The following is a 21,643-nucleotide window of genomic DNA, read 5'->3' as shown; positions in this document are numbered from 1 at the left end:
AACACATTTTCAGCTCTGATCTCCAGCATCTGCACACCTCACTTGCACCCAGTTAGAGCCAGCAATGGCGCCTCCTTATTTGGCCATCAGGAGATCTCCTTGCCCCGTTCCGGTAATTGTCTCTCCCATCTCCAAATGTCCCTCGTAATTTAGTTCAGCCTCGCAAGCCGCAAATGTCTTAAAAAAAAAATTTGCATTTATCATGAATCGTGGGGAGAGATTGCCTCACCATGGAGTGGGCTTTCATGTTGCAGTCAGACAGTTCTGATTAGACAGGGCTCTGTCAGCAATTAAACCTGTAGCTCATAACAGTGTCATCAGCTGACGTCTGTGCCTCTGTCTATTATATTTGCCTCGACGCTTTAACAGGGGATGCAGAGATAAATAAATCACAGCAGCTCCTCGACCCTGACTGGCTGGAGCGAGGATCCAGCGAATAGGACCTGACAGTCACTGATGTTGGAAGCTAAGGTGAGATAAAGTTAGAAAGATTGGGGTCAAGGGTTAATAGTCACATCAGTGCAAATCAGATTTCAAGGCTGTGAAGCGCTGCCTGTGAGTACATCGCGATGAGGCAGTGGCTGAGAGATTGCCTGTCGAGGGAAATCTAAACAGGACACGGCTGGTCAAAGCATACATACAATCGTGTTCCATTGCAGCCATCCCACACCCTACTGCTGCCAGTATTTCAGACATCTTCCCTTCCTGGTGTAGTAGTAGGGTCCCTAGCTCAGGACCATGAAAGTCTGACTTCAAGCTGTAGATTCCCTACAGTTTGGAAAGTGGCCATTTGGTTCATAGAATCCAATAGAATCCCTACAGTGTGGAAACAGGCCCTTCAGCCCAACAACTGTCCAGTTAACAAATGTAAAATCTTGATCTCGCAAGGAATTAAGGGCTACGGGGAGAGTGCGGGTAAGTGGCATTGAAATGCCCATCAGCCATGATTGACTGGACTCAATGGGCCAAATGGCCTTACTGCCACTCCTATGTCTTATGATCTTCAGTCCACACCGACCCTCTGAAGAGTAACCCACCCTGACCCATTCCCCCTACCCTATTGTCCTACATTTACCCCTGACTAATGCATCTTACCTACACATCCCTTGGCATATAGAGGTTTATAAAATCATGAGGAACATGGATAGGATAAATAGATAAAAACTCTCACCTGGGGTGGGGGAATCCAGAACTAGAGGGCATAGGTTTAACATTAGTGGGGAAAGATTTAAAAGGGACCTAAGGGGCAACATTTTTCACACAGAATGGTGTGTGGGTGGAATGAGCTGCCAGAGGAAGTGGTGGAGGATGGTACAATTGCTACATTTAAAAGGCATTTGGATTGGTATATGAATAGGAAGGGTTTGGAGGGATATGGGCCGGGTGCTGGCAGGTGGGACTAGATTGGATTGGGATATCTGGCCGACATGGATAGGTGGGACCGAAGGGTCTGTTTCTGTGTTGTACATCTCTATGACTCTGAGACTTTGGGGCAATTTAGCATGGCCAATTCGCCTGACCTGCATATCTTTGGATTATGGGAGGAAACTGGAGCACCCAGAGGAAACCCACGCAGACACTGGGAGAATGTGCAAACTCCACACAGACAGTCGCCCGAGGCTGGAGTCGAACTCGGGTCCCTGGTGCAGTGACGCAGCAGTGCTAATCTAGCATGCTGCCCTACCTGCCTTTGAGGGGTTGTCATCATATGTCTAAGCAGGTTGTTTATAAATGTTAGTTTTACATTTGGTAACTAGACACAATGATTTTGGGACTGCACCTCCCCCCACTGACCCAAAGGAAGCTGCGATTCTTCCATGGCGACGTATGCATCACTTTTTGGCCATCAATGTTTGGCCATTTCTAATTGCCCTTGAACTGAGAGACTGGCTGGGACGCTTCACTTAAACTGAGTGGCTTGCCCAGCCTTTTCAGACAGCAGTTAAGAGTTAAACCCATTGATGTGGATCTGGAGTCACATGTGAGCCAGACTGGGTAAGGACAGCAGATTTCCTTCTCTCAATGAGACCTGTGCTGCCCCCTCCCAAGAAAGTTCATTGAGCTACATTCCAATCAGGCAGTGGTTTTGGCCACCCATGTGGACTCAGGGTCCTGAGGAGGTGGTTATCCAAGCTCAGCAAGAGCTTCTGGCCAATCAGGAGGTCCAGCGCCTGAGACTGATTCCTGGGATAGCAGGCCTGACCTATGAAATGAGAGACTGGATCAGTTAGGATTATATTCACCGGAGTATAGCAGAATAAGGGAGGAATCACTTACAGATCTATAAAATTCTAATAAGACTAGATAGGGTAGACACAGCAAGGATGTTCTTGATGGTAGGGGAATCCAATACCAGGTGTCACAGTATAAGGATACTGGATAGGCTATTTGGCACTGAGCTGTGAAGATATTTCTTCACCCAGAGAATTGTGAACCTGTGGGGTTTTTTGCCACATTCAAATGACCGAATAGCTTATTCCTGTTCCTATTTTCTATGTTTCAATACTCAACAAATAACAATGGGATCATGTCCAGATAATATTGTGTTTTGGTTTGTTGAGTGAGGGATAAATACCACAGGTAACTCACCTGCTGTTCTTCAAATTGTCACACATAAACTGCAATATGTGGCCTCCAACAGCACAGCACCTCAAGGCTGGAAATTCTATAATGAGTTACTCACCTCCTGACTCCCCAAAACGTATCCACCCTCTTCAAGGGGTGAGTCAGGAGAGTGATGGAATACTCCTCACTTGCCTGGATGGGTGCAACTCCAACAACACTCAAGAAGCTTGACACCATCCAGAGCAAAACAGCTCCACTTGACAGGTGTTATGGGCCAGATCAGATCCCCTCAAAATCTGTTACAAAGATAGCCTAGACCCTAACTTTTTCTTATTTTAAAGGTAAATGTCAGGGTCTGTTTTCCAGATTGGTCAAACTACTTGATGTTAGGCAAAACACAATTTATTCAAATGCTAAAGTTAAATTACACAACAGCAAGAAAAACTTGGAATAACTAAACTCGATTTAATTTAACAGAATAATAGATACAGTAACTATTACTAATTAACTGCTCCAGTAACATACCATAAAATACACCCCTTAGCAAAAAGGCAAATTCAGAAAACATGTAGTTCTCTAATCCAGAAGGAAAGAACATCCAAAGACTATTTGGAGAGAGCATGTAGCAGCAGGGAGAGATTTGCTGCCTTCCAATGTAGCTGAGACCCCCAGCAACAACTATTGCAAGTTAATCCAAATATCCTGGAACTGAGGGAGCTTGATCACACCCACTCAGGCTGCCTCTATTGTTCGAACTTAAAAAAAACCCCAAGGACTCACAAGTTGTTTATCTTCTCATAGACTACTCTTGACCTTCCCCCAGTCTCTCTCTCTCTAAAAGAAACCAAGGCAAACTACATCTCTTAAAGCCACAGTATCATCACTCTGGCACCATGTCGATCACTTTTAACACCCAAATCTCCCCTCCCACTCACCATGGCAACAGCAGTGTGTAGACATTACTGAGCAACAAATCACCAAGTCCCCCTCAAGAGTGCCTTCCTAACCTCTGACCTCTATGACCTGGATGGACAAGGGCACCATGGGAACACTGCTCCCAGAAGACAATTAGAGGAGGGTTAACAATAGCTGGCCTTGCTCCCATCTCATGACGCTTTTACAAACATTTGGCCTGCTATCTTGAAATCTCAATGGCCAACCTGTCAAATTCAGTGGTCACCTTTAGGTTCACCGCCACATGTTGAAATGGAGCGAATTATGTGATGGAATTGTCCTTGGGATTAATTCTAACTGATGCTTTTACATTTGGAGAAGGCAGATGTCTATTAATTCTCTCGTTTCACAGTGTTCCAAGGAGTAGTCAGTTGTGCTGTATTCTTAAAACTGACTAACTCCAAAATCATGCCGATTAATTCAGGTTTTATAATCCCCATCTGTTCTGGCACCTGCTAAATCCAATTTGTGCCCTGGAATCGCAGTTAGACTTTGAAACAGCAGTAGTCCAGTCTCTATAAAAGCTTTGCACTTTTAGTTAGAGTTAAGTGCATGTAGGCAGTGAGTGGGAGCAGTCTATTTCTAACTAATCACTTCCAATAGAACTCAACCTTTCTTACAGCAACTTCCCCCGGTTCCTTTTGTCCCTGTTCACTTCTGTTTTTTTTTAGTTAACTTTGACTCTCTCCTGCAGATTGAAAAACAATCATGGAAATGTTTTTTTCTTTCTTTCAAGGTGCTGAGGGTGCATAAAGAGGCATCTTTCATCCTTTGGTTGCTTTGAAGGTTGAGAAATATTAGCCTATAACTGCACAATTGTGAGCTCGCAGTCAGATTGTGGATGCTGGGACTCACAATAGATTGAGATATATTTAGTCCGAGAACGATATAGTGGGTTTTTGTCTCTCAAGTCCAAGCCAACAAAGGTCACTTTTTCTCTGTTGTTCGTAAAACTCAATAAAGTTCTATGCCACTCATATAAGAGATCCCCAAGGTTTTCGTATGAGAGAGATGTTCTTCTATGTCCAACATTCTTCAGTCCTGTGTAGCCGAGGATGACTCACTCCACCCTGGCTCATTATGATCCATTCTGCGATCCCCATGGTCTGTCACATGCAGAGTATGTGGGGCTTGAAGTGGGACGGTACTTGCAGGGAGGTGATGGTCCAGTGGTATTGTCACTCAACTACTAATCCAGACACCCACCTAATTTACCAGGGACTGGGTTCAAATCTCAGAATTTAGAGTCATAGAGAAGTACAGCATGGAAACAGACTCTTCGGTCCATGCTGACCAGATATCCCAACCCAATCAAGTCCCAGCTTCCAGCACCCGGCCCATATCCCTCCAAACCCTTCCTATTCATATACCCATCCAAATGCCTCTTTAATGTTACAATTGTACCAGCCTCCACCACTTCCTTTGAATCCAATAATAAAAAATCTAGGAATTAGGAGTCTAATGATGATCATTGCCAATTGTCAGTGCGTCACTTAATGTCCTTTAGGGAAGGAAATCTGCCATCCTTACCTGATCTGGCCTACATGTGACTCCAGACCCACAGCAATGTGGTTGACTCTTAACTGCCCTCTGGATGGGCAATAAATGCTGGCCTTGCCAGCAATGAGTGAATTTTAAAAAAAATTATGAAAGGCATAAGCAAACAAGATGATTATGGATGGCAGACCAGAGCAAAAGAGAAGCTGAATATGTGATAGTAAGAGCTAAGAGTGAGAAAATGCAAGTCAGAGCTCTGCTCTTCAGAAATCTTAACCTGATAAGGAGGCAGTGCTCTGAAAGCTTGTGATTTGTTGGACTGTTACCTGGTGTCATGTGACTTCTGACCTTGTCCAACACCATCATCTCTACATCATGTAAGCCAGACCAGGTAAGGATGGCAGTTTCCTTCCCTTAAGGACACTAGTGAACCAGATGTTTTTTTTTGCCAGACCATTGACCCATGGATATCATTAGTCTTAATTCCAGATTTTTATTGGATTCGATTCCACCACCTGTGATGACAGGATGCAAACCTGGTTCCCAATAGCATTACCTGGGTCTCTGGGTTAACAGAGAGAAAGTGAGGACTGCAGATGCTGGAGATCAGAGCTGAAAAGTGTGGTGCTGGAAAAGTACAGCAGGTCAGGTAGCATCCAAGGAGCAGGAGAGTCAATGTTTTGAGCATAAGCCCTTCATCAGCAATTACCATTGCTGCCTCACAGCATCAGGGACCTGTGTTTGATTCCAGCCTCGGGCGACTGTCTATGTGGAGTTTGCACATTCTCCCCGTGAGTGTGTGGGTTTCCTTCGGGTGCTCCGGTTTCCTCCCACAATCCAAAGATTTTTAGGTTAGGGTGGATTGGCCATGCTCAATTGTCCTATAGTGTTCAGGGATGTATAGGTTAGGTGCATTAGTCAGGGGTAAATGTAGAGTAATACGGTCGGGGGTGGGTTACCCTTTGGAGGGTCAGTGTGGTCTTGTTCGGCCAAAGGGCCTGATTCCACACTGTAGGGATTTTATGATTCTATGACTAATAGTCCAGTGATAATACCACCAGGCTATTGTGCCCCCAATATCTCTCACTCTGGGCTGTCCTCCCTTCTCCCCCCCCACCTCTACTCCAACTTCAGCATAAATACCACTTATCTCCAGCTGCTAACAGTTCTGAGGAAGAGAAACATTAACTCTGCTTTCTTCCCACAGATGTTGCCAGACCTGCTGAGTTTCTCCAGTAATTTCTGTTTTTGTTCCCTAGAATATTACCTGGCTCTCTAGGTTAATAACAGTTTCTGATTTACAGCATCTGCTGTTCTTTTGGTTTTCACTAGATTCATAGCCCAGTGGTAATAACCAACTCCCCCAAGCAACCCAAGAAACAACTGAAATAGGGAGCTCAAAAAGAAAGGCATGGTTTTGAAACAAAAATGAATCAAGGCTCTTGTTTATCACTTGGGCTAAAAATCATCAAAGCACCCGGTAACACAGCACAGAAAGAGGCCATTCAGCCCATCGTGACTGCTGTGAGTCTTCCAAAGACCAACCATACTCACGAGCCCCTTTGCTCAATTGCCTCAAGGGTTTGTCTGATAGTGCTCTGCATCATTCCATTTCCCTTCCTGGAAGTCATTACTGAGCTCTGCTTTTACCTCACGCATTACATTCCAGATTGGAACAACTTACCGTGTTAAGAGATGGTTGGTGGGGAGAGGAGAGTTACTGCGCTTAATCCATCTGACAGCATGGACTGGGGTGAGTAATTCAGGCCACAGATTCAAGGCCAGTAACAAAGCCAAAGGAAGTGCTCGATCAGCTTTGCCTTCTGCAGGAAGTGCAACAGAGCTGCTCCTTTAACAAGGTCATGCTGTCCTTGGCTTTTTTTCAGAGAGGTCGTAAAAGCAGCAATTCTGAAAAGGTTTGATGGTTTTTAGGGTCAATTTGATTATAGTAGAAAGTGAGGGCTGCAGATGCAAGAGATCAGAGCTGAAATGTTTGGCGCTGGAAGTGCACAGCGGGTCAGGCAGTACCCGAGGAGCAGGAGAGTCGACGTTTCGGGCATTAGCCCTTCTTCAGGAATGCAGTCAGTCAGTATGAGACTGCTGGTCCAAGAAGCAGCTCCATGGCAGAAGGTGTTCCAGGCTGATTCTCTCTGCCATCTCTCTCTCTCCTGTAAGATCCTATGTTTGATTTTACCTTTTTTTTGCCAAGTGGATGGTTGCAGAAATTTGGAATAGCATCATTAAGTTGGGATGATCTGTTGGGTTTTCATATAGGTTAGGTTATTCTGTTCTCTTTTATTTGTGTTTCATTCGACAATATTGCAAATAAGTTCTGTTTTGTTTAAAACTAAGTGGTTTGACTCGCAGCATCTCTCCTGGAATATCCACTGTACACCTGCTTAAAACAACAAGCAAAGTTAGGGTCTAGATTAGAGTGGTGCTGGAAATGCACACCAGGTTAGGCAGCGTCCGAGGAGCAGGAAAATCAACGTTTCGGGCAGGAGCCCTTCTTCAGGAATCGATGAAGGGCTCCTGATGACGGGCTCCTACCTGAGGGTTGGCGTGGATTCAATGGGCTGAATGGCCTGCTTCCACAGTGCAGGAATTCTATGAAAGACCATTCCTCTGTCAGTCAGAACAAGATGTAGCTGTGTTGAGCACTGTCTCTTGTTCAAATTACCTAATGGCCATCATGGGTTGGGTATGGAGGGGTGCACTAACAGGACCAATGGCATTAAATGCCAATAGTTGCCAGGGAAAGGCAGGCTTCTGGCAACAAGAAAGATGAGCCAGTGTTTCCTCAGCTTGGCTTTCACAGCTGGTGGTATTTTCACTTGAACAGCAACCCTAGCCAGAGCTAATATTCCTGAAGGTGGAGCACCATCCTTCCTTTGGTTCTGATTAGAAGCATCAAAGTGACTGCTATTTTCGCTTCTGAAACAGCATTAAGCCCCAATCAGTGTATTGTGACACCTCTCCTCAGCCAGCTACATCGCTATGGTAACTGGATATCATGGAGGGAGTGCAGTTTATGTCGATGTTTCAAAACCATGCCAGTTAACCCTTTCCCGACTCGTATCCATTCCCCACTCCCACTTCTCCCCTGTCACATCCCCAAAGCTAATAGAAAGTTCTGGAATGGGTCAGACTGACACTGAGTGGCAGTGGCAAGGCTCCATTAGCTGGTTGTCTTCTGGATATTATTAAACTAGAAAGAGTGCAGAAAAAAAATTACTAGGATACTACCTGGGCTGGAAGGTTTGAGGTATAAGGAGAGGCTGGGAAAGCTGAGACTTTATTTACCTAGAGCATAGGAGACAGAGGGGTGAACTTATAAAGGTTTACACAATCATGAGGGACATAGATAAGGAAGATAGCCAGCTGCTTTTCCCCAGGGTACAGGAGTCTGAAACTAGGGGGCATAGATTTAAGGTGACCAGAAGGGTCCAGAGGAGTAATTCTTTCACACAGAGGGTGGTGAATGTCTGGAACAGGGTGCCAGAGGTAGTGGTGGAGGTGAGTACAGCTTTGTGATTTAAGAAACATTTGGACAGGTACATGGATGGGATAGATATGGATGGATATGGACCAAATGGAGGCAAATGGGACAAGATTAATTGTGAAAACTGGATGGCATGGACAAGTTGGGCTGAAGGGCCTATTTCCATTCCCTGGAGTTCTATGATTCTGACTGTATGACCTCCCAGTTCTCCCTCTTAATATGCTGCTGCTCCTTTAAAAGGTTATGGTGTCCTTGGTTTTTTTTCCTCAGGAGGTCGTAAAATCACAGGTTCTGAAAAGTCTGGGCTTGGATGGGTTTTAGGGCTAATTTGATTATAGCTGACAGATACTGCCTCAGGCAAAAGGCTTTCAAGTTTGAAAAAACACTTGTACTACAAAAGGGGAGTGGCCACTTCTCCAAGCTCAGCTCGACTCTGGCTTGGTTTGGGGTTTTAGCAGTCTGGCTGTTCACTGAAAGCAGTCAGCCAATTTGACTCTGCTGTTCCAAGAAATAGCTCCACGGAAGAAGGTGTTCTAAGTTGAATCTCTCTGCCATCTCTCTCTCTCTCATTTGATTTTACTTTTTGCACCAAGGGGTGTTTATGGGAATTGTTGCAAGTATTTGGAACAGCATCATTAAGTTGGGATGTCTGTAGGGTTTCTGGATAGGTTAAGTTATTCGTTGGTCTGTTCGGTTTTGTTTGTGTTTCATTCGTTAATCTTCAAAATAAATTCTGTTTTAGAACATAGAACATAGAAGATTACAGCACAGTACAGGCCCTTTGGCCCTCAATGTTATGCCGACCTGTAAAACCAATCTGAAGGCCATCTAACCTACACTATTCCATCTGGATCCATATGTTTATCCAATGACCATTTAAATGTCCTTAAAGTTGGTGAGTCTACTACTGTTGCAGACAGGGCATTCTTGTTTAAAAGTAAGTGGTTTGACCAGCTGCATCTCTCCTGGATTATCCACTAGACATCTGCTAAAAACAACCAGCAAAGTTAGGGTCTGGGCTGCTTTCTTGAAACGTTTTGAGGGTGTCTAGTCTGGTCCATAACATCCTCAATCAGATTGGTGCATGGCAATGATAATTTTTCTACCGATTTTCTGCTCCTGTTGAAAGTTGTAGTCAGCCCTTTCAAGCCTATTCAAATATTCACGTACTCGAACAAAAAGGTAGCAGAGGATCCCTGGAGAGAGAACTCAGTAAATCACTATCAAAGTCCATTATCTTCACACCATGTAGAAAACGATTGTCATTGTAACTTCTGGCATCATCAGGACCAATGCAAGAATGCCACATTTTTGAAGTGGCGGAGCCTATCGGACTACCATTGCTTTCTCCCATGGCGATGCCTCAGCCAGAGACTTGACTTGCCAACAAAACAACACCCTATTTTCCTGTAGGAAATGTGTTACAGTCTGCCTACAAACTCTGTGTCTGTCTGCATCTCCTCACTCTGCCTGAAGGGGCAGCGCACCGAAAGCTTGTGATGTTAAATAAAGTTGTTGGATTAAAGCCAGGTGCTGTGTGACTTCTGTACTGTAAACCACTGGAATTGTTCAAAATTTGGCATTCTTGCATTTGTCCTTATGAGTGCAAGCCAATGAGGCTTGGGAATATGTCTTTGGAGTGCTACATTTTGTGCAGCTCCCTGATTCTCAACTTGAAATTGAAAGTGAGCTGGTTTGTGAGTTTGGACATCGACATGTATGGGTTAAATCTTTAGCCTTGCCCCCCCACTACTGAACTCCCAGAGGTGCTGAAAGAGAGTTTGCTAACATGACGAACTGGGATGATAAGCCAGAGATGTGGGATCAGTTATGTGGCAGTAGGAGTTCAAGACCCATAATGGCAGATGGGGAATTTAATTTAATTACATTTATTTAATTAAATACAATCTGAACCGAAAAGTTAATATCTTCAGCATCTAATGCAAAGAATGAGTGTGATTTAAACTCCCACACATTCTGCAGTGCTGTCTGCTTACATGCAACTTATATGATTCTCTGGAGTGTCGGAGGCTCAGGGGTGGCCTTATAGAGGTTTATAAAATCATGAGGGGCATGGATAGGGTAAATGGACAAGGTCTTTTCTCTGGGGTCAGGGAGTCCAGAACTAGAGGGCATAAGTTTAGGGTGAGAGGGGTAAAATATAAAAGGGACCTAAGGGGCAATGTTTTCACACAGAGTTGGTATAGAATGAGGTGCCAGAGGAAGTGGTCGAGGCTGGTACAATTACAGCATTTAAAAGGCATCTGGATGGGTACATGAATAGGAAGGGTTGAGAGAGATATGGGCCAAATGGGACTAGATTAATTTAGGATAACTGGTCAGCATGGACGAGTTGGACCCAAGGGTCTGTTTCCATGCTGTACATCTCTACTTACATAATAGATTGAGATGGCAAATAGATGAGGAAGAATTTCTTCTTTCTGAGGGGAGTGAATCTGTGGAATTCTTTACCACAGAGGACTGTTCAGGTTAGTTTAGATTTGTTCATTAATGGAAGAGAAGGATGTTTAATCATTAAAGGAATCAAGAATTATAGGAATAAAGCAGGCATGTGGAGTTGAGCATTATCAGATCAACAAAGATCTTATTGAACAGCAGAACAGATTTGATAGGCTGAATGACCTCATTCTGGACTCACGTCTTATCGACTTTTTTTAGTTCGTCCAGAAATATAAGGCTCTTAAGAACTGCAAGTCACCATACAAAGTATTCGGCTATTATGCGCATTTTGTTAACACGAATTAGCTGAAACAAGATTGACAAATCAGGGCCACTTATTTCTAAAGTGTGAACTTTTTAAACGCATGTTGGCTAAAACACTATTACAATGCCAACACTTTAAGCATTATATCTAAAATGTGATTTTCCTATAATGCACAAGAACACAACCATTACATTATAGAAGATCTACCTGTAGTCCCAGTCTCTCATTACAGAGCAACGACTGTACTGGCAGCACTACTGCCTCTCAGTGCCAGGGACCCGGGTTCGATTCCAGCCTCGGGTGACTGTCTGTGCGGAGTTTGCTCATTCTCCTCGTGTCTGTGTGGGTTTCCTCCAGGTGCTCTGGTTTCCTCCCACAGTCCAAAGGTGTGCAAGTTAGGGTGGTTTGGGTCATACTGAATTGCTCTGTAGTGTCCAGGAATGTGCAAGGTAGGTGGGTTAGTGGGAATTATAGTGTTACAGGGATAGATACAGGGGGCTGAGTTTGGGAGGGATGCTCTTGAGGGTCAGGGCAGACTGAATGGGCTGAAAGGCCCCTTTCTGCACTGTAGGGACTCTATGAGTGTATGACTAGTAGGGATTTCACCTGAAGGTCACCATGCCGCAGGTGAGTGACAAGGTCGAGAAGAATCTTCATGCTAACCTCAGCTGGTGCAGGAATCAAACCCATACCACTGGTGTCACTGCTTTGCAAACCAGCTGTCTGGTCAACTTAGTCAACCAACAACCCTCTCTTACCAACAAAGAGATGCTGGCTGTACAAACTGCAGCATAGAAGTCAACTTGACATGCAAAATTAACCCATTTTCCACAATGCCCTCCTCTCTCCCCCCACCCCCATCCCCCAAAAGTCTATATAGTTGTCCCTTTTTCCAGCCATGGCATAGTAAACTCATTATTAGTCAGCTAGGAGAAAGTGAGGATGGCAGATGATGGAGATCAGAGTTGAGAGTGTGGTGCTGGAAAAGCACAGCAGGTCAGGCAGCATCTGGGGTTTTCCCTGATGAAGGGCTTATGCCCAAAACATCGATTCTCCTGCACCTCAGGTGCTGCCTGATCTGCTGTGCTTTTCCAGCACTGCACTCTCGACTCATTATTAGTCAGCCCCAACTTTCCACACAGCAATTGTACATTTGACCTCCTGGTATTGTAGCCTCTGGCCAGTGGGTGACAACGGGACGTGTGGAGAAGACACGCGAGAGTTTAAGTCAAGCTCATTCTTGCACCAAATGCTGAAGATATTCCAAAGGACCAACCAGCCACACTCTGGTGCATAAGTCAAACTCTGCAAGGACTTGCAAGCTGTTTACAAGGCAACATCTACAGTACAGAGTTCTGTTTTGCTTATCTCTCATCCTTTAATGAACGACCTGCTTTAACTTGCTTGAGAGCTTTCGGATGATTCATTAATTAGATTCCTGGCATTGCAATTTGCAGGTTAAAACAAGGCTAAGGACAGCTTGCCTCATTGATTTCATTACGAGATCCCACAATTTCTTGGTCATGATCTTTTCAAGAAGCAATGAAGGGAATTAGATGGGTTTGCATAAGCTGTGCTCTCAGCTAGCCACAATATATTCCAGTTGCTAAGGAAGAAAATCAATTAGATTTCCGCCCAGCTCAGAGTGTTCGGTTAAATATTTCTCACAATCACTTCTCAGTTTAATAAACACAGAAACCTACAGAGGCAGGAAATATTGATGGTCACCTGGGCAACCTGGACTCAAGGAAAAAGTTATCCAGAGGTGAAATTAACGTAAGCAACTGACGTGAGATACTTAGTTTAGCCACACAAGTGCTGAGTGTATCTTCACAGTTGCTCACACTGCAATATTATCATATCTTCAGAGATAAAGTCATTAAATACATAAAGCAAAATCATTTTAGTGCTCTATTTGCTCGTGGGAGGAGTGTGTTGCTGGGTCAGTTAGCACTTATTGGCCAATCCTATTGGCAGCACTGTGGCTCAGTGGTTAGCACTGCTGCCTCACAGCACCAGGATCCCAGGTTCAATTCCAGCCTCAGGCGACTGTCTGTGTGGAGTTTGCACATTCTCCCCGTGTCTGCGTGGGTTTCCTCCGGGTGCTCCGGTTTCCTCCCACAATCCAAAGATGTGCTGGTCAGATGAATTGGTCATGCTAAATTGCCCATAGAGCTAGATGCATTAGTCAAAGGAAATGGGTCTGGGTGGGTTACTCTTCAGAGGGTCGGTGTGGATTGATTGGGCCGAAGGGCCTGTTTCAACACTGTAGGAAATCTAATCTAATTGCCCTGGAGATGATGGTGATGAGTGACCTTCCTGAACTATTGTACTCCGCACAGTGTAAGTGCACCCACTGGGCCATCTTCCTACAGTCCTTTGATACAACAGAGTGGCTTGCTGATTCATTTCAGGCAGGGAAAGAGAGAGTGAGTTCTGAAGAAGTGTCATTGAACTTGAAACGTCAACTCTCATTCCACAGATGCTGCAAAGCAGTTTGTTTATATTTATTTCAAATTTCCAGCATCCACAGTTCTGTGTTTTATAATCGTAATGGAGTCATAAATAGAGTTGTACAGCACAGACATAGACCTTTCGGCCCAACTCATCCATGCTGACCAGAGAAATGGAAGAGGCTGGTACAATTATGACATTTAAAAAGGCATCTGGATAGGCATATGAATAGGAAGGGTTTAGTAGGGATAGGGGCCAAATGCTGGCAAATGGGACTAGGTTAGGTTAAGATGTCTGGGGTGAGCATGGACAAGCTGGACTAAAGGGCCTGCTTCTGTGCTGTACATATATGACTAATTGTTCTAGTGAAGCATAGAAGGTTTTTATAACGTCAGAGATGCTATGTAAATGCAGATTGTTGTAACTGAGCAACTGGAGAAACATGTTATGAGGAGAGGGGCAGGAGGACAAAACAGAAGATCAAAAATAAAAGCCAAACAGGTCATGCTTACAGATTGCAGATTTTATTTCCTTAGAAAAACTGAAATTTGTAGCAAATTCCTCAATTTCTGGTTATGTTGAGCCCACAACCTCTTGCATGAAGTCACTTTGGTTTTGAAACTTGCAGATCATGTTCTAATAAATCTGTCACCTGTATTAAAAAATGCAGTCTAGCAGGGTACCTACTGGATTTTTAAAATATATAGTGATTGTACATAAAGCACATAAAAGCTAATATTCCAGAGGTGCAGGGGTTGGAGACCTGAAATGACAATTGGAGGACAACACGACTGTAGCATGGGGAACAGGCAAACTGCAGATGTGTGTGTGTGTGGGGGGGGGGCTTCAAAAAGTATTAATTGTTTTTGATACAAGACATACAGTTTTTATTTGCAGGTGTATCAGGACAAGGAACCCCCCCCCAATACTAACCAACAGATCTCCCTTAGAGTCTTCAAGAAGTTAGAATACAATTTGGAATCCTGAGAAGTCCCAAGGACTCCAAGGACAGTGACCCCCTGATGGGTGGAGTGGGGAAATATTAGTACAAAATTGATCTCTAAGCTGGTGACTTTTTTTTTAAAAAGAGGGGTGTTGGGCAAGGCATGGTGGGAGCAACCAAGCGTGGCCCGCTCTGCGGTCAAGACTGGAACCACACAGTCAAAATGCCATCACCGACAAGTTAAATTGTTTGCAGCTTTCTCCATGTGAGGCAGGGCCCTCCCTGTGATGGGAGAACAGACTCTCCCTCGCCCCACTTAAAGGCAAATAAAGATGGTGCTGAGAAAGGGGAACATTCACTTCCATCATCTCAGTGCCCTGCCCACCACATGGGTGTTCAAATCCACATGGTGACCAAAGTCCTCCATCTACTGCTTCCTTTCCCCTCCCTCACTCCTTTTAATGCTCCCAAACCAAACCCCCTCCCCACCCCATCTTCTGAGGATTGGCTACACCGGAGGGGAATTAAGGATACCTGGGCTCAACATGGACGAGTTGGACTGAAGATGGACTGCTGTTCATCTCTATGACTAATCGCTCTAGTGAAGAATAGAAGCTTTTTATAACAGACGCTATGCAAATGCAGATTGTTGTAACTGTGGAACAGTAGAAACAGGTTAGGAGCAGAGATGCAGTCCTGGGGGTTAACAGGCTGGTAAAGTCAGAAAGGCTCAAGCCAGATTCTCCAGAGGTCAAAACATTTGCCCCCACAGCTCTTGGCATTGCAACCCCAACTCCCCACCATTCCCCCCCCCCAATTCAAGGAAGATGCTGGGATGACTTAGCTACAGAGTAAAGCCCACCTGGTCTCCAAGTCTGCCCCAACCTCGTCCAACCCCCAGCGCCACCCCCACCTGAGCCAGCCTGAGAATGAACAGGAGGGGACCCTGTCCTGGAACACTGTACCTAACCCCATTCCACACACAACGCTGACTGGCAGCCAGTAGTTGTACTCTCATTTCTCACAGATTTTGTTGTGGGGAAGTGAGTTACAGGCGTTATTTATAGTTATAGCTGTAATAGTTTGCCAAAAAAAAAAACAGAAGCAATTCTGAATTTGTAATCCTTAAAATTTTCATTGGTGCCTCACATATTTAACTAAGCTACAGCTAACATGGGGGGGGCTGTTTGATGCTGGCATTTGGTTCCAGCTGGTAACTGCTCTTTCCTTACACAAATATTTTGACTTTGAACAAAAAAAAAAGATTTAGCTCAAGAGGAAAAGATATTACTCTGTTAAAAACGAGCAAAGTTCTATAGTCTGTCTCCTGGAGGTAAAGAGTTTTAAAATGCTTTGCATCTCAAGGGGTTAATCCAGGAATTGACAGCCTCCGCTCTGACAAGTGGATGTTCTGGGAGAAAATGAGGGGCGACTGGCTCAAATAGAAGCATAGGAGGGCTCAGGAAGAAAATATTTCCTCCCTCAAGAAGTTTTGAGGCAGATTCGAAGACATCAGACTGAATACCAATCATTGTGGGGGATTGCTATCTCCAGCCTGTTGGACGTCAGGATTCCTAATCAATTAACGCTGACAACAGTAACATGCTTTTTTGGTCTTAATGCACAATTTACAAGGAAAACAAATAGCAAAAATATTTTTTCTTTAAAAACACGTAATTAAAACTGTAATGTTACATCCCCAAAATGTATGTTACAAAGATTGCTTCACAATTCCAGGACACTTGACTCCAACTCAAGCCTTTCAATACATTCTTTGGTTCGACTGGAGACAATGGGCCACTGCACAAACAGTAAAAGGAAAGAGAAGTTAGAACCAAAAAAGTGCCATGTTAAATGTGGTCACAGAAATCCCAAAGGATCGCCGTTTTGCTGACTCATTACAGACACACGGTGGGCAGGGGGTTTAACCAGAGCATTACCACGCCTCGGGTGAGATGCAAGGCTGGGAAGACTGGGACCTTCAGTGATCTCAGACGGTGGGGGAATTGAACCCACACTGTTGGGGTCGCTCTGTGTCACAAATCGGCCATCCAACCAACGTTGGGGGTCAGGGTCACAGAGCTAACAAATCAAAAAACACGGAAGGTGGTTTGCGAGGGCCGAGATAGAAGGGAAGTAGGAAGTGAACAATGATGGTGGTTTGATGAACTTCAGCTCTGAGGTAAAATGTTAACTTTGGAGCCACTTGGTTTAGCTCGAATGAGTAGAGGTAGAGAGGACACAGACACACCAATTATTTGAAGGATTGCATAACAGGAGATAGGAAGTGTCTTGAAGTTAGAAGAATAAATTCAAGAGAAGGGTTACGTAGATTTAGCTTGCAATCCCTTGAATGCTCCAACTTCAGCCTCCAGTCCCAAGCCAATTTGCCCTGTACCAATCATTCAGAACTAGCTCCTTGATCTTAATCTTCTGAAACAACAGAGTCGACTCAGAAACCAAAAGAGAAAATGCTGGAAAATCTCAGCAGTTCTGGCAGCATCTGTAAGGAGAGGAAAGAGCTGACGTTTCGAGTCTAACTGACCCTTTGTCAAAGCTAAAAAAAAGGGGAGAAATAGGGAGGTATTTATAGGAGGCTGAGAGAAGGTGAGCATGGTTCCGGTAGCAATAAGGAGATGATAATAACAGTGCATAGGAGGGATTATAGGGAGATTAGGAGCTGTGAATGACCAAGGCTGAAACCAGTGCTGTGTGTCAAAATGTGTGTGGGGGGGGGGGGTGAAGCAGAGGCAAAATGGAAAACAGGGGAGAAGTGTAGGAAAGGGGGAAGAGGAGAGAATAAGGTGATGAGAGTGGGGAGCGAGGAAAGCAAGACAAAGGGTCACTTAGACTCTGAACGTCAGCTCTTTTCTCTCCTTACAGATGCTGCCAGACCTGCTGAGATTTTCCAGCATTTTGATTTTCCAGCATTTTCTCTTTTGGTCTCAGATTCCAGCATCCGCAGTAATTTGCTTTTATCCAGAGTCTACTCAGAACATGGGAGATTCCTATGTGGACAGTGGGAACACTTTATAGGGATGTACGCAGAGCATCCTGAAGCAGTCATTTGTCCCTGCCAACTCATGCAAGACCCCGGCTTGTGACCAAAGTGGAGAAGTCTTACTGAGCATGACACCTCAGCAGAAAGATGCTGAGAACAGGCAACAGATGAAGCCTAGGGTGCTGAAAGTACACAAACCTCCCAGCGACCCACCACCACATCCCTCCTGTGGTAGGAGCTGCAGATCACATAGCGGAACCAGCAGCCAGTTTAGATCTCTTCCAATTGGAGTGGGCAAAAACTGTCCTCCGTCCCTAGGGAACGCTCGAGAAGATTATTCTCAAGTGTGGGAGATTGAAGTGTTTAAAAATGTTTAAGCACATGGCGCAGAACAAAGAGAACCTGATTCCTCCAGTGGGTGGTGGAAATCAGCAGTGGACATTTTGACGGGAAGACAGTGGAAATGAGGAAAATACTTGGCCCTGTTCCCTGCCACACCCCTGCAGATCATAAAAGTCAAAAGGCTTGAAGATGCTGCAGGCAATTAGGATGTCGAATTCCGATTCCGGACAGGCTTTTGTTGGAAAAGACTAGTTCAAGGGATATGGAGCAAAAGGATATGATGAACAGCACCAGGGACCAGTCTGCAATGGAGGTGGTCCCAGGACCCAAGTAGCCCATTGCTAAATCCTATATATTTAATTCGAATGAGAAAACAAATACCTTTTACAGTAGCAGACATTTCTTCTTTTTCCTCTCCTCAGGAGCTGGGCATAGCACGGCACGAATGGCCTCATCGAACACAGTCTTTAGACCTCGCTGTGTGAGTGCTGAGCACTCAAGGTATCGCATTGATCCTTGATCAAAAACAAAAAAAAGATTTTATTTTAAAAATATAAAATTCAGACGACACATTGACATTACAGATGCCATTAAGATTTGATCGGGGTATCGGAGATGAGGAAGGACCTGGACAGAGCGGATGGGGAGGAACCGTTCCAACCCGTGGGCAGACTGAGAACAAGGAGACAGGTTTCAGGTCATTGGCCAAAGCAGCTTTGGAGTCACAAGGAAATTCCACGTCTTGCGGTTAGTAGTTAGGACCTGGAATGGTTGCTGAGCACGTGAGATGGTGGCAGAAGCAAAAACAGAAAATGCTGGAGAAACTCAACATGTCAGGCAGCATCTTTGGAAGAGATGTTAATGTTAACACAACAAATGTTTCAGGTCCAGTGATCCCATTCTGAAAAGTCACTGGACTCAAAACATGAACTGTCTCTCTCTCCTGTCAGACCTGCTGAGTTTTTCCCACAATTTGATTTCCAACACACCCAGTTCCTTGGTTTGGAGAGGAGGCATGTTCTATTCAGGCATTCAAGAGGGAACTGGATTATTATCTGAAAAGGGAAGAATAAAAATGGCAGAAAAGCTAGGATCTCATTTAATGACAGAGCAGGCTCAATGGGCTGAATGGTCTGCTACTGCAGCTACATCTTATGGCTGGAAGACACTTATTTACACAAGGCTGGATTGACCATGGTAAATCTGGTGTTCAGGATTGGCGGCACGGTGGCACAGTGGTTAGTACTGCAGCCTCACAGCACCAGGGTCCCAGGTTTGATTCCAGACTCGGGTGACTGTGTGGCGTTTGCACATTCTCCCTGTGTCTGCGTGGGTTTCCTCTGGGTGCTCCGGTTTCCTCCCACAGTCCAAAGCTGTGTGGATTAGCCATGCTAAATTGCCCGTAGGTTTAGGTGCATTAGTCAGAGGGAAATGGGTCTGGGTGGGTTGCTCTTTGGAGGGTTGGTGTGGACTTGTTGGGCTGAAGGGTCTGTTTCCACACTAAGGGAATCGAATCTAATTTAAAATCAAATCGAATGTGTAGGCTAGGTGGGTTATAGAATCATAGAATCCTTACAGTGCGGAAACAGGCCCTTCGGCCCAACAAGTCTACACTGACCCTCCAAAGAGAAATCGACCCAGACCCATTCCCACGCCTATTATCCTATATTTACCCCAGACTAATGCACCTCACCTACACATCTCTGAACACTACGGGCAGTTTAGCACGGCCAATTCACCTGACCTGCACATCTTTGGACTGTGGGAGGAAACCGGAGCACCCGGAGGAAACCCACGCAGACACGGGGAGAATATGCACACTCCACACGGACAGTCACCCAAGGCTGGAATTGAACACGAACATTAACACCCCTCAATGACAGTTGCACCTTCATGGTCCACTCCAACTACTTGGTGGCAGTTTATTCCTGGTCACAGCAGCAGACAGGAAGTGAATGACCCTTTGGTCATCATGGCTGGGATATTGGAGGCACAAAATATCAAGATTCACTAGGAGTGAGCACACCAAAAATAAAAAAAGAGGATAGGCCATTTGGTGTTCCTGTTATTCTGATGGCTCTTGGAAATAAGATACAAAGAAAGAAAGAGTGTGGGAGGTAAGGCCTATTCATTCAGAATGTGAAAGCATCATTGGCAAAGTCAACAGTAACTGATCTATTGCCTATTGCTCTCAAGAGTATAGAACATAACAAAGAGATTTTAAAATATTAAGAAAGATTTATGATTGCAGTGGCAAGACAGACATATGATATGGTTTTTGCAAGGTTTGTAGCTCAGGTTGAGGTTCTGGGTGTAGGTTTGCTCGCTGAGCTGTAGGTTTGATATCCAGACGTTTCATTACCTGGCTAGGTAACATCATCAGTGGCGACTGCCAAGTGAAGCGAAGCTGTTGTCTCCTGCTTTCTATTTATATGTTTGTCCTGGATGGGGTTCCTGGGGTTTGTGGTGATGTCATTTCCTGTTCGTTTTCTGAGGGGTTGATAGATGGTATCTAGATCTATGTGTTTGTTTTTGGCGTTGTGGTTGTAGTACCAGGCCTCGAGGAATTCTCTGGCATATCTTTGCTGGAAAAACACAGCAGGTCAGGCAGCATCCAAGGAGCAGGAGAATCAACGTTTCGGGCATGAGCCCTTCTTCAGGAATGAGGAGGGTGTGTCCAGCAGGCTAAGATAAAAGGTAGGGAGGAGGGACTTGGGGGAGGGGCGTTGGAAATGTGATAGGTGGAAGGTTAAGGTGTGGGTGATAGGCCGGAGAGGGGGTAGGAAGAGATGGCTCACTTGGGAATAGAAGGAACCACGTGCTGAATGGACAGGGTGATCTCACTTTCCACTGAGCTGGAGGGATCAATTTCTGAAACTTCTTGGTGTGGATCGAACAGGGCAGGGAACGGTGCGTGTGCAGTTAAAGTCCAGAAACAGTCCAACCAGAAGTAGAATGGGACAGAACCCTGGCACATTCACATGCTGCACTGAGTGAGGACATGGCATATTAAACCCATTCGGGAGCCAGATTGCCACATGCAGTCAGTCCTCCTCTTACCCTCCTCCAAAACAAAATATGATCGAAAACTGTTGGCTCATGCTGGGCTATGGTTACGGCAGCACCAACCTCCAAATGGCCTTCCTCCACATATTAGCCTAGCTTTCAAATGTTGAGGTGCCATCAAGCTGACAGAGAGACGGGCGGGGGGGGGGGGGGGGCGGGGGGAGAAGGGTGTATGCCTAGCCATGAGGTTACAATTCTGCTGATAGCCCGCAGAGTCTCACTGATTCCTAGTTTGGAGTAGTTAGATCAGTTTGAATTATTTTCAGCAGGTCAGAGCCACTGTGTGAAAGCCCCTCCTGGGCTGGACTTAGTCTCTACTCTAGACTGTATATCATTGTAACTCTGATCAATCTGCAAATTGGTAAGGGCAGGATTACATTGATAGTTAGTTCCAGCTTTCTCAGGCGATGTTTTGCAGCTGTTATTTTGGATACAGCCAGCTCAGTCAGTGCTACTGCAGAGCCCCTCTTAACGATGAACATTAAAGATCCTGAGAACATTGTATCCTTATACCCTCAGTCGTTTCTTAGTGGTTTTTAACATGAGGGGGATATTACTGATTCTTCAACTGAAGGGGAGAGTTGAGTTTTTTTT

The 21,643-nt window shown here is 45.0% G+C and overlaps 1 protein-coding gene across 1 annotated transcript in view; it reads right to left on the bottom strand.

Annotated features, from left to right (window-relative positions):
• Positions 1–14,205: 14,205 nt before the first annotated feature.
• LOC122542237 (ras-related C3 botulinum toxin substrate 1-like) overlaps positions 14,206–21,643 on the bottom strand; it is a 77,858-nt gene continuing 70,420 nt past the window's right edge. Inside the window, exons 6-7 of the mRNA XM_043679764.1 lie at positions 18,365–18,498; positions 14,206–16,440 (exon numbers count right to left, since the gene is read on the bottom strand). Of these exons, the coding sequence (XP_043535699.1) occupies positions 18,368–18,498 (131 nt within the window). The 3' untranslated portion in view covers positions 14,206–16,440; positions 18,365–18,367. The remainder of the gene's footprint in view (positions 16,441–18,364; positions 18,499–21,643) is intronic.

The sequence above is a fragment of the Chiloscyllium plagiosum genome, chromosome 39, assembly GCF_004010195.1.
Source record: "Chiloscyllium plagiosum isolate BGI_BamShark_2017 chromosome 39, ASM401019v2, whole genome shotgun sequence".
NCBI classification, from domain to species: domain Eukaryota; kingdom Metazoa; phylum Chordata; class Chondrichthyes; order Orectolobiformes; family Hemiscylliidae; genus Chiloscyllium; species Chiloscyllium plagiosum.
This window is presented reverse-complemented; position numbering and strand designations above follow the sequence as displayed.